At 38.6% G+C, this 14119-nt stretch overlaps 1 protein-coding gene across 5 annotated transcripts in view; it reads left to right on the forward strand.

Moving 5' to 3' along the window:
- Positions 1 to 14119, forward strand: part of dpf1 (D4, zinc and double PHD fingers family 1) — a 181374-nt gene that overhangs the window by 36810 nt on the left and 130445 nt on the right. For all 5 annotated transcript variants that reach the window (XR_004560015.1, XM_034167881.1, XM_034167880.1 and 2 more), the window contains exons 2-3: positions 95 to 124; positions 2006 to 2166. Coding sequence is in view for 4 of the 5 variants with exons in the window: in XM_034167881.1 (XP_034023772.1) it covers positions 95 to 124; positions 2006 to 2166 (191 nt within the window). In the remaining variant the exon portion in view is untranslated. The remainder of the gene's footprint in view (positions 1 to 94; positions 125 to 2005; positions 2167 to 14119) is intronic.

A 14119-nucleotide genomic window follows, 5' to 3' on the forward strand; every position in this document is an offset into this window, starting at 1 on the left:
GCAAAGAATCTACAAGTAAAACAAGGAGATGTGGAAGGAGTGGAGAGAGTAGGGTACGGGGAAGGAATGACTCACTTTTTTCTTCTCCCTACAGGCAATCTGGAGGCGCAGTCATCAAGAACAGGTAAGAAGGAGCAGGGAGACGGGTGGTGGTGGGGCAGCGGAGGAACAAAGACAGGAGGAGTATTACCTGAATGTTAATCAAAGTCACGCTTGTACATGTGAGAAAACACAGTCCATACATTGTGCAAAAAATGTGCTGCAGAAAGTACGGGTAGTGGTTTTAACACTTATGATGCAGACAGAATAAGGATTCACATATCCCAATTTCAATTAGGATAAGACTGGAAGTGGGAATAGAGAGAATTCACATATAAGAGCCTGTATTTTCCAGCCTATACTGTATTTCTCACCAGAGTATGACTCACATCTGGTCAAAATGCATCACGAAGAGTAAAAAACATATATAAGTTGCATCGGTCGATAAGTGTGGTTTATTTTTGAAACCCTGTGCTACTGCTTCAGCCATCAAAAACCTTAATTTAATCTATGCATTATTTACTCATAGCACAAATACTGTTACCAATCAGAAACTAACAGGGTAATTAGTATGGGGCTTCTTGTTGCCAGTGAACACATGAAAATGTCACTGCAGAGTGAAATGTGTGCACATTTAAGCTTTTTAAAATGACTGTACATTTTTTGAAATCCTTATATTTAGCCTTACCTTAGCCTAGCCATGCTCTTCTGTTGTGGTTCCAGTTGTCCCAGAAAGTGCAAACAAGTTGAGTGCCAAGTACTATGAAATTTATTATTTATTATTATTTCAGTTTGGGTGCATGATTTATTAATTTCACTTATTCACTAAGACCCAGCACGCCCTCCTTATTCACATCTTGTTCCTCATATTTTACAGTGGTTGGTATCCAGGTTAATGGTAGATTACTGCCACCTTCTGCTTCAGACAGTGGCTCAGACAATTCCTCATTTGGATCAGCCTTCTCTTGTTGTGGACCTGTTTTGTGGAATGATCTCCCTACGGAGATAAAACAGTCAGATTCGGTAGAGACTTTCAAGTGCAGACTTAAGACGCACTTATTCTCCCTTTCGTATGGTTAGCATACTGGCATAGTATGGTACTATGCTTCCTACCATTTTAAATTAATTTTATTAGTAAACAGAGCAGGTCTGTGCCTCAACTTTTTCTAAAGTCTGGGTCTGTTAAGTAAAGCTTAGGGCTAGTGGCCGGTGATCACCTTAGTATTTCTTCTGTTTTTCTGTTGCTTAATGCTGATGAATTATACCTTAAGTGTAGTTTTTCTGGCAGACTGATTCTGTTTTCTGTTTCCCTCTGTCCGAGATGTGGCTGGATCCACTTGCTGGACTGGATGATTTCTGTGGCAAACGCAGGACGGACTCTGCTGTAGGAACAGATCCAACAAGTGACTCGATGACCCCCACCGCCGGTGGACTGGACGCCTGCATGGACTCTCTTCAATTGTTGTTTTGTGGTGTTCTGTATTGTTAACCTTTTTGGGAGAATGGCCTAAGCAGTTGAGTCTGGTCTGCTTGAGGTTTCTTCCTCAGTATCATCAGAGGGAGTTTTTCCTTACCACTGTCGCCTGTGTGCTTGCTGTAGGAGTTGGTAAGGTCAGACCTTACTTGTGTGAAGCACCTTGAGGCAGCTTTGTTGTGATTTGGGGCTATATAAACTAAATAAATTGAATCAGTATACAGGAGCAGCTTGTCACATGTGTAGACCATGCCATCTTGTGGCTGTAGAAAATAATGCATTATATTTTTGACATACTTCACTTCAAAATCTAAGTCACAGCACCAGGCAAACAAGTTAAAAAGAGCATGACTTATAGTCCAGAGAATACAGTATCTCTGATTACATTCTGACAGATATCCTACCTACTGACTTGTTAAGGATGTTGTCCTTTACATTTGACCTTCACACTGTGTGTGTCTCTCCTTCCTGCTTGTCCTCCCTCTGTCCCAGCCTTGGTGAGGAGTTCTATAAGGAGGCCATTGAACACTGTCGCAGCTATAATGCCCGTCTGTGTGCTGAGCGCTCCATGCGCCTCCCCTTCCTGGACTCCCAGACCGGCGTGGCCCAGAACAACTGTTACATCTGGATGGAGAAGAACCACCGTGGACCAGGTGTGTTTTTGCAAGTTATTGCATTTTAGAAATCGTTCTCTCTCTGCAGTCATTCTTGCCTGTGATCTTCATGTTTCTGTCTTTCCCATTCTTTCTCAGACTTCCCACCTTTCATGCCTCAGTTTTTTTAACTTCTCCTCCCTGTGGGTTTGGCTCTTTTTCACTGCAACATCATTGTATTTTGGCAGGGAGTCAGACACCCCTGTAGGCAATGGTACGCCGCTGGCACCGAGTATTCCAGAGAGAATGCATATGTGTTTGTGTCTGTGTGTGTCTGTGTGTGTGTGTGTGTGGGGGGGGGTAGGAATTGCACAAATGTGTTAATATTGTGTGTGTCAGCTGGTTCACTCTCCACTAGATTTGTTTGAACCCACATTTAATTAAAATTTTGAAATTATTTAAGATAAGATAATCCTTTATTAGTCTCATGATAGGAAATTTTGACCCTGTGCAGTACTGAAATAAAAAAGTTGTCTCAAGCCCCCAGTGTTATGTTTACAAAACAGAAAAAAATAGATAAAAAAAAACAAAAACAAATGGCATTCTAAGTGGCATGAGATTATGTTTCGAGTTTTGTGATGTCCTTGAAATAACATTAAGTGGCCTAATAATCAATGAAATTAGTGACCATTTGCCAATCTTTATAGTAACTCATCTTTTAATTTAAATAAAAAAAAAAGTACTGATAAAATACAATACTATAAGCAAATGCAATCAGAAGAAGCTATCACTGCCCTTAAAAATGATTTACTTTTACATATTTGGAATCCTATATATGAGAAGCAAGATGCTAATCTAGCATATTTCAAATTTGTAAACATATTTATCAAATATATACAATAAAAATTGTCCAGATATACTGTATAGTAAAAATAATAAATATAAAGCTAACCCATGCAGGGGTCGAAATACATTTTTTAACCTACTTGCACTGGTGCTAGTAATAAAAAAAATTACTTGCACCAAAAAAAGTTACTTGCACAACCAAAATCAGTCTTATATCAACCTTAAAACACCTCCTCTGATGTGTAAAGCTCTTCCTCTCTGGGGAGAGTTTGAGGGGAGAGCAGCAGCAGCAGCAGATATTTTTTTTTTCAGGTGCGCACGGGAACGAATCGTCCGTGAAGATTATTTTATTTATTAACTACACAGATGCATAATAAAACAAATGGTGACTGGTTTATAACACAGTTATGATAGAGTTTGAGGGGAGATAGAGCGAGGAACTACGGAGCCCTGGAAGTGTCATCTCAAAATGTTTTGCATGTGGAGAGAATGTGCACACGTTTTATGATATTGTGCGCTCGTTTTATTATATTTTGCGCTCGTTTTATGATATTGTGCGCACCTTTTAAGCATCATTTGAGTAAAACAAGGGCACGATCTACTTAAACGTGACCACAATTTATAAAATGTGCACTCAATATTGTCTTGACACATAAATGTTGGCTATTAGCCAACAAACCAGCAGACAGTGTAATAAATTTCCCCATTAGAAATGGATCTGGTCAGGGTATATCATCATGATTTGGGTGCACAAGGACATACAGAGAACTCCAGCTGCCCAGCATGGCATCATCTGGAGTTTAAGCACATTAAAAAGGATGCTGAAGGTGAAGCGTCTCCCCCTCATGAGTATGACAGTTTAGCTTATATTATGGATTTCATTTTGAACAAAAGGAAAACGTGCGCACGTTTTATTAATTCAAGGGCTCAATTAAAGGAAAACGTGCACACAAATTATCACAGCCAGGAAAACGTGCGCACGTTTTATTAATTTAAGAGCACGTTTTATTAATTCGAGGGCTCAATTAAAGGAAAATGTGTGCACGAATTATCACGGTCAGGAAAACGTGCACACGTTTTATTAATTTGAGAGCACGTTTTATTAATTTGTGGGCTTAATTAAAGGAAAACGTGCGCACAAATTATTATGGCCAGAAAAAAAAAATCACTTTAAGTGACCTCTCCCGGGTTCTGTAAGGAACTGCAGCGGCAGACAGTTTTTTTTTTTTCACGTGAGCACGCGAACTAATCGTCCGTGAAGATAATTTTATTAACTACACAGATGTATAATAAAACAAATGGTGACTGGTTTATAACACAATGATGACAGAGTTTGAGGGCAGACAGAGAGAGGAACTGCAGCCAGCCAGTTTTTTTTCTTTTCTTTGTTTACATGTGCGTGCGTGAAAACAACAAATAGAGCACAGCAACTTGCTCCATGTGTGAGAGTCATAAAACGCAGGGAAGACGAAGACAACACACTGGAAATTGTTTTTTTCCTTATTTATTCCTTTATTGGTTCATTCTATTGGTGCTTATATACTCAACAAAAATATAAACGCAACACTTTTGGTTTTGCTCCCATTTTGTATGAGATGAACTCAAAGATCTAAAACTTTTTCCACATACACAATATCACCATTTCCCTCAAATATTGTTCACAAACCAGCTCGTCGTTCTCATCGGGGTCTCGACCTGACTCCAGTTCATTGTCGTAACCGACTTGAGTGGGCAAATGCTCACATTCGCTGGCGTTTGGCACGTTGGAGAGGTGTTCTCTTCACGGATGAATCCCGGTTCACACTGTCCAGGGCAGATGGCAGACAGTGTGTGTGGCGTTGTGTGGGTGAGCGGTTTTCTGATGTCAATGTTGTGGATCGAGTGGCCCATGGTGGCAGTGGGGTTATGGTATGGGCAGGCATCTGTTATGGACGAAGAACACAGGTGCATTTTATTGATGGCATTTTGAATGCACAGAGATACCGTGACGAGATCCTGAGGCCCATTGTTGTGCCATACATCCAAGAACATCACCTCATGTTGCAGCAGGATAATGCACGGCCCCATGTTGCAAGGATCTGTACACAATTCTTGGAAGCTGAAAATGTCCCAGTTCTTGCATGGCCGGCATACTCACTGGACATGTCACCCATTGAGCATGTTTGGGATGCTCTGGACCGGCGTATACGACAGCGTGTACCAGTTCCTGCCAATATCCAGCAACTTTGCACAGCCATTGAAGAGGAGTGGACCAACATTCCACAGGCCACAATTGACAACCTGATCAACTCTATGCGAAGGAGATGTGTTGCACTGCATGAGGCAAATGGTGGTCACACCAGATACTGACTGGTATCCCCCCCCATAAAACAAAACTGCACCTTTCAGAGTGGCCTTTTATTGTGGACAGTCTAAGGCACACCTGTGCACTAATCATGGTGTCTAATCAGCGTCTTGATATGGCACACCTGTGAGGTGGGATGGATTATCTCAACAAAGGAGAAGTGCTCACTATCACAGATTTAGACTGGTTTGTGAACAATATTTGAGGGAAATGGTGATATTGTGTATGTGGAAAAAGTTTTAGATCTTTGAGTTCATCTCATACAAAATGGGAGCAAAACCAAAAGTGTTGCGTTTATATTTTTGTTGAGTGTAGTTGATAAAACTTGGATAAAGTTACTTGCACAAGTGCTAGTGCATTATAAAATTACGTGCACCGCTCGAATAATACGTGCACAAACTAGCACATGCACGTACTATTTCGAGCCCTGCCAAAAGGTCTTCAAAAGGCTTATAAGAAGAAAAATATGCTATATAGAGAATTCATTAAAAGTAAATCAAGAGAGGCAGAGATTAAATATAAGAACTATAAAAACAAATTAACACCTATTATGCAAAACTGTAAAAAATCATATTTTGAAAAAATACTAAACGATAATAAAAACAACATAAAAGACACATGGAAAATACTGAATAGTATTATATCAAATAAACCCAAATCGAATAACTTTCCTAAATACTTTACTTATAACAACAAAGATGAATATAACATGAGCCAAGTATTGAATAGTTTCAATACATTTTTAGCTAATGTTGGGCCAGATCTGGCAGATGACATTCCACACAGCCCATGGGAAAATTCTCAATTAACTGACAGAAACCCGCACATAATGTTTCTTGGCCCAGTAGATGAAAGGGAAATTATTAATGTAGTTACTAAATGTAAAAGTAAAAAGTCAACAGACTATAATAATGTACATATGTCTTTAGTAAAGCAAATAATTATTGCAATCTCAAAACCATTCACATATTTTCAATAAATCATTTCAAACTGGAATTGTTCCAGATTGTATGAAAGTGGGAAAACTGATACCTTTATTTAAATCTGGTAGCAAGCATCTTTTTACTAATTACAGGCCTATGTCTATATTGTCACAATTTTCAAAGATACTGGAAAAACTTTATAATACCAGATTGGAAAAATTTATAGAACAACACAACTTTCTTGATGAAAGTCAGTATGGTTTTAGAGTGAAAAGATTCACTGCACTGGCACTGCTCGATTCAACAGAAGAGATCAATAAATGTATGGATCAAAGGGAAATAGTAGATTTAGTTATTGACCTAAAGCCCCTGTCACAGTGGCATATTCGTAGAGCTGCTCATTACAGCGTATCGTCTACGCTGTAATGAGCAGCTCTACGCCCACTTCACGAGGAGTTTTTTCTCAATACACAGCAGTATGTTGAGGGCTACACGTGTAGGACAGAAGAAATTAAACATGTTTAATTTTCTTCGGCGTACAGCACAGCATGGAGCCTTCACGCGAGTACACACAGCGCCGTACTACTGTCCGCTATTGTGAGCCCGCCCACGCTTCAACACGGTACTATGCGCCATTTCACATCTCCCTGTTGTTCTTCTGGAGCTATAAATACTGCAAGATCATTGCTTCACTTTATCATACTAGACTCATGATATCATTTCAAAAAAGCGCTCTCTCGCGCGCGGTCTCTCTCTCTCTCTGTGACACAGAGAGAGAGCGCACATGCTTTTTATTTTAAGGAGTCTGACAGGGCGCGCGGTCTCTCTCTCTCTCTCTCTCTCTCTAGAGAGAGTGAGACTGCGCGTTATCAATAAAAGCGCTCTCTACCAGTTTAACGAGTCACAGTGTTTCGTTCAGGGCAGCCTTTGCCACAGCCAGACTCAGCAGCATCTGGACACAATGAAAGTGATCCACCAAGACAAAAAAATAATAATAATAATGTTAAATGACTGTGTTTTTGAGCCGCACCACACGATGCAGTAGAGAACAGAGCGCACTTCCACAGAGGCAGAAAATAGCACTGTACTGGTGCGGCATGGCACACGCGAATGTGTGCACACATTAAAATGCGAACACACGCGGCTGCAAGTATGAATGAACACTGAAAAAGGCTGAGTATGCGCGTATTTAAATGAAACACAACGCCACAATGAGCAGCTCTATGAATATGCCACTGTGACAGGGGCTTAAGAAAGACTTTTGACACAATAGAGCACAACATATTATTTCAAAAGTTGGAACTGTATGGGATCAGAGGGGTGGCTATGAACTGGTTTAAAAGTTACTTACAAAACCAGTGTAACAGTATACCTCCCCAATGCTCCCCCAAACAACATTCCTACAGGGCAGCACTGATTAACCCAAACCTTAATAAGGCCCAGTCAGGATAGAACAACCTGTAAACTCTATATTTCATGGATGTTTTATGGCCCCCAGATGAAGCAGTTTGATTGATGGTAAATTATATTGGTATTGTTTCTGTACGTATCTGTAGCTATCTACAATAGTAATAGTTCCTATTCTGAAGTATCTTTAAATCCCCCTTCCAAATATACTCTACAAATATATGGACCTGATTGACAACCTGAAATATGTGATGTGATGGAAAATACTCCAATTTAGTTTTGCATAAAATATCCACAGGGTATGTATAGAACACACAGTACCATACCATGTTTATTTATAAAGCACTTAACTACAACCAAAGCTGACCCAGTGTGTATGGCAGCACCCTGACATTGGGGTGAATGTGAGGCATAATTGTAAAGCGCTTTGAGCGTCTGATGCAGATGGAAAAGCACTATATAAATGCAGTCCATTTACCATTTACCATTTAAATAAATATAGCACACACACACACACACACACACACATACACACAGACACAATAGTATGCAAACAAACATATGTTTAAGAAACAATGAAAATGAGAGGCCTGTCTGCCACCTTTCTCAGATCTCTTTTGTGCAAACTAGGTGATAAATATAAAGAGTGGCAGATAAAAATTAACAGAATAATATGAGTGAAGCGCCACACTCACGGTACAGGGCGTCCTAAACAGGAAGTGCCGATTTTCAAATCCACAGTAAAACAGGAAATGTTCAAATGTCAAACACTTCCTGGATTGACAGACGAGATCTCATGGAATCTCGCGGGAACTCAGTGGCAAACTCACACTCAAACAGGAAGTGCCAAATTCTCACTCACAGTGAAACAGGAAATGTTCAAATGTCAAACACTTCCTGGCACGGGTGGAGGTAGAGAGGAGGCCGGGGTTTCACTGGACTCTCCTGAAATCTGATTGGACACAGATGATTGAGAAATGAGGTCCAGGTTGTTAAAAGCAGCATTTCTCCTTTAATTCGGGTTGCCTTTTGTACACATTTTAAAGCTAAGACAGCAGCTTGTTCATGTTGGCTTATTAGTGCAGCAGATAACTGAAACAATCCTTCAAATAATGATACAAGCATCAAATTCAGCACAAATACAGCTGGAGAAAAATTAATGGAGCAACTTTAACCTTTGACCCCTGTACAAACTGAAACTGACCTTTGTCACCATTCTTGCTACTTTTACCTCATAACTCCATAACATTCAGTCACAGATTGGCCAAACTATACCTTTTTTTTTGCAATCTTTATGATCAGGCAAATAATGTGGTGTAGTTTTCTATATAATTGGAGCATCTTTTAATTTAGACCAGTGGTGGGAAACTTGTTCCAGAAAGGGCCAAGAGGGTGCAGGTTTTCTGGTGATTTCACTGATTAATATCACTTTGATCAGATGGAATTAGTTAATCAGTGAAATCACCTGGTGGAGTCAGTGGTTGCAAAGAAAACCTGCACCCTCTTGGCCCTTTCTGGAACAAGTTGCCCACCCCTGATTTTGACCCCTGTGTAATTCTTCAATTGAACCCTACCTGGCTGCCTACTGAAAATTCAAGTGGCCAATCAATTTTATTTATTTATTTTTTAAAGCATTCATGTCTATGGATTATTTGTGCCAAATTTGATGCTTGTATCACCATTTGCAGGATTCCACTCTAAGTAAGATGCTGCTCCTCAGTGTTTCTCAGTTGCCCTCAAAAGTATTGGAACACTTGGTATTTCACACATTTTAATTTGTTTATTCCATTTCAAATACATTTTTTTTTTCTAAAATGATCTTCCTTAACTCAAACTGAAAGCAAATCTCTACAACTTGATATAAATGAAATAAAAATATAAAATCCAGCTTCCTGATGAAGTGGTGTAGAGGAGGATTTTCTTAAAAAGAAGACCTGAAAGTTCAGCTACAATTTGACAGAAAGTACATTTCAGATGAAAGCTGAGATTTGATGTTTTGGTGAAAGAAACTTTTGTATTTCTTCATAATTGATGTAAATAAAGTCCAAGACATATCGTTCATGTTTCCATCCCCTGACTTGTCTGAAGAAAACTGGCAATAAAACTGATTATTATTTACAGGTTTTATCAAGTTTTAGAGATTTGCTTTCAGTTTGAGTTTGAGGAAGATAATTTTAGAAATTTTAATTCTTTTTTTTTGTTTTTTTTTTTGTATTTCTAGTATTTAAAATGGCATAAACAAATTAAAATGTGCGAAATTCCAAGTGTTCCAATACTTTTGGAGGGCACAGTATCCTAACATTATGATGAGTGTAAAATGAGTGTGGTATTATTACTGTTCTGTTTAAGAATGTTTAATTTTCACCATTGCTGCACTTTGTGTCAAATCATAGTCATAACGTTTATCATATTGATATGACAATCAGTAAGTTATATCTTCTATTATACATTCCAAATCTAAAGTGGAACTGTACTATTGTTTACTAAGATACACATAAATATCTTAAAAAAAAAAAAAAAGAGAGTAGAGCCACTTAGGTGCCTGATCTTGAGAACCAGAGATGGCAGGTTGAAAAGCTTTTTTATCCCATGAGAACTCTCCCTACCCACCTAAGCAGCTCAAGAATATGGACAGCATGTATATAAGTGACATTTACATGACAATTTATATGACAATATTGAGATACGATAATTTGGCCATATTGTGCAGCCCTACTGTCAACTAGCTGAAAACTTTGAATATTAATTTACATCTACATTAAAAAAAATGCTTAAAATGGCAGGGGGTTAAGAGGGCTGTAATTAGGGGGGTCAGCTGAAAAGCAAAAAAGAAAAATGCTTAAAAAGGTGGGGAATATAGGGGGTAGAGCCCCCCCACAAATTGAAAGGTCATGCTCTCAAGAACAATTTTACTGAAAATGTCTGAAGGACCTAAAGGACATGGTTAGATGGCGAGGCGCTTTTCCAGGCATGTGAGAGGCAAATAAAGAAGCATCTGAAAGGTTTTTGCCATGCTAATGCTCCCTTGAAGCATTTACTCAAAATAAAGTCTGAAGGACCTAAATGACATGGTGAGATGCTGATGAGCTTTGCTCATTCATGTCCACGACATATGCATGTTATAAATGTAGCATGAAATTGAAAAATATGATTATTTGAAAGTGTGATTTTCACTGGACGAGGAGCTCAGCAGGGGAAAGAATTAATAAAGATATCATAAAGATATCAATAAATCATTTTTATCCGCTCGGGCTATAATCTGAAATTTAACTGAATTTAGGTGACATTTGACCTCAAGTGAAACACTGAGGGTCAATGTCAATCACTCATCCAAGGTAATGGCTTATAAACAAGGCCTATCACTATGTGCATGCCAAATTTGGAGGCAAAATTTCAAAAATTGTGACCAAGAAATTTGTTTAGTTGAATTTAGTTTTTGACCTTCCTGTGAGCTTGACCTTTGACGTTGAGCTTGATCCTTTTGTGTACTGAAAGGTACATTGCTAGAGGTGCTATCTGTGAAGTTGCAAGAGTCTGTGATGTAAACTGTGTGCTGCACACTGAGCTAAATGTGAAAAATGCAATGATTACAGAAAAAAAACAACAACAAAAAAAAACAAACATACATACTGACAAACATATGTTGCAAAACTTCGTTTTGGCAAGATATTGGGGGGGTATTGGGTGGGGTAGGGGGTAAGATATCCTAGGACAACTTCACCCCAGGGCGTGAGATATCCTAGGATATCTTCCCCCTGGGGGGGAAGTTATCCAGGGGTGAAGATAAACTGTTACACCGGAAACAGTTTGTTAAACTCGGGGACTACTGTTCTTCATATCTGGACATTGTTTGTGGGCTTCCTCAGGGTTCCATGTTTGGACCAAAACTATTTATTTTGTACATCAATGATTTATGCAAAGTTTTGGATCTGTTTAAAGCACTTCTCTTTGCAGATGATACAAACTTGTTTTGTTCAGAAGAAAATTTGCAACAATTATTATCTGATTAAGAAACTGAAATTATAAAGTTAAAGAGATGGTTAGATATTAATAAATTATCACTAAATTTGTCTAAAACTAAAATAAGGTTATTTGGAAATTTAAAAAAAAGACATAAGTATACAAGGAAAGCACTACATACTCTGTATTGTTCATTGGTTGCACCCTACCTGACTTACTGTGCTGAAGTTTGGGGCAACAATTATAAAACTACATTGCAACCATTATTCATTCTCCAAAAAAGAGCATTAAGAACAATTCATAATGCAGGTTATCCATTGTTCATTAAATCTAAAATATTAAAACTCTACAATATGATTGCATTTAAGACTGTTCAATTAATGTATAAAGTGAAAAATAAGCAACTGCCCTTTAGAATTCAAGAAATTTTCAGAGAGAGAGAGGGAAAATATAATCTAAGGGGCGTGTATTATTTTAAAATTGCTGGCGCTCGGACGACCAGGAAAGGTTTCTGTGTCTCCATTTGTGGCATCAAAATATGGAATAACCTGACGGAGGAACTCAAGTGATGTCCAGGTATTAATCAGTTTAAATATCAATGTAAAGAGGTGATGTTCTCTCGATATGTGTCTGGTGAAGAAATATGAGTTTGTACTCTATGTGTTGCGATATTGTGAATGTAAATTGTTCAGTAACATTAGGATTGCGTCCTTTAAGTTGCAGTAGTGGTGGTTGAAATAGGAAGTGGGAATAAATACGTTTCTTACTTTCCCCCACTCCTTTTCGGACTGGATAAACTGGATGTATGGTCAAGAGTTATTGTTTGAATACTGCAGGCTTATGGCATCTTCTTTTTTAAGTTGAGTACATAATGTTGTCTTTTCTTTTCTTTGTTGGTCTGAATAAATCATCATTCATTCATCATTCATTCATTATTCATAAAAGGACAGAAAATGAAAAGAAAGAGATAAAAGTTTTCACATGGATTTCATTGTCATATTCTTCACTGACTCAAGGTCCACCTGTCTCAATGCTTTTTCAACTGTCCATTACTTTTTGAGATGTACACAGAGAGAGGGACAGACAGAGGGAGGTGACCTCTGTCCTCCTGAGTTTGTAGGTGGAAGTAATTCAAAAATAAATGCCATTGGTCTGATTCCTAAAATATGGGAGCATTGCTTTTAGGAATGTACCATACTATTTTTTGTCATGTTCGATATGAAATCGATACTGGAACCTTCATTATCTGCTGATACTGATGTATATTACCAGTCTGATACAAGTTCGCCATTTTAAAACATTTACTCTCTTAATAAATACATTTGTCTGGATGTATTTTGCTAGCACAGCCATTGACCAAAACATCAACTCAAACTGTGGAACAAATATTCTACTCCCATAGGAAAAATATTTATGTAGGATCGGGCTTTGTGTGTGTGTGTGTTTAACTGTTGTCTCAGTTGTCACTCTGAGACAAGAAAGGTCTTGTCTCAGAGTGATGCTGAAAAGCTAATTCATGCATTTATTTCCTCTAGGCTGGACTATTGTAATTCATTATTATCAGGTTGTCCAAAAAGTTCTCTGAAAAGCCCTCAGTTAATTCAAAATGCTGCAGCTAGAGTACTGACAGGGACTAGAAGGAGAGAGCATATTTCACCCATATTGGCCTCTCTACATTGGCTCCCTGTTAATTCCAGAATAGAATTTAAAATTCTTCTTCTTACTTATAAGGTTTTGAATAATCAGGTCCCATCTTATCTTAGGGACCTCATAGTACCATATCACCCCAATAGAGCACTTCGCTCTCAGACTGCAGGCTTACTTGTAGTTCCTAGGGTTTGTAAGAGTAGAATGGGAGGCAGAGCCTTCAGCTTTCAGGCTCCTCTCCTCTGGAACCAGCTCCCAATTCGGATTAGGGAGACAGACACCCTCTCTACTTTTAAGATTAAGCTTAAAACTTTCCTTTTTGCTAAAGCTTATAGTTAGGGTTGGATCAGGTGATCCTGAACCATCCTTTAGTTATGCTGCTATAGACTTAGACTGCTGGGGGGTTCCCATGATGCACTGAGTGTTTCTTTCTCTTTTTGCTCTGTATGCACCACTCTGCTTTTAATCATTAGTGATTGATCTCTGCTGTCTTCCACAGCATGTCTTTTTCCTGACTCTCTCCCCTCAGCCCCAACCAGTCCCAGCAGAAGACTGCCCCTCCCTGAGCCTGGTTCTGCTGGAGGTTTCTTCCTGTTAAAAGGGAGTTTTTCCTTCCCACTGTCGCCAAGTGCTAGCTCATAGGGGGTCCTTTTGACTGTTGGGGTTTTTCTGTAATTATTGTATGGCTTTTGCCTTACAATATAAAGCGCCTTGGGGCAACTGTTTGTTGTGATTTGGCGCTATACAAATAAAATTGATTTGATTTGATTTGATTTAATTTCTTCTATCTGATGCAGAGTAATTTTGGTCAATATTGGAATAATACAATCCAGAATATTAGATCAGTGAAACTCTAATTACTTAATGGTTTCTATTGAAAATTGTA

This window comes from Thalassophryne amazonica, chromosome 4, assembly GCF_902500255.1.
Source record: "Thalassophryne amazonica chromosome 4, fThaAma1.1, whole genome shotgun sequence".
In the NCBI taxonomy this organism is placed as follows: domain Eukaryota; kingdom Metazoa; phylum Chordata; class Actinopteri; order Batrachoidiformes; family Batrachoididae; genus Thalassophryne; species Thalassophryne amazonica.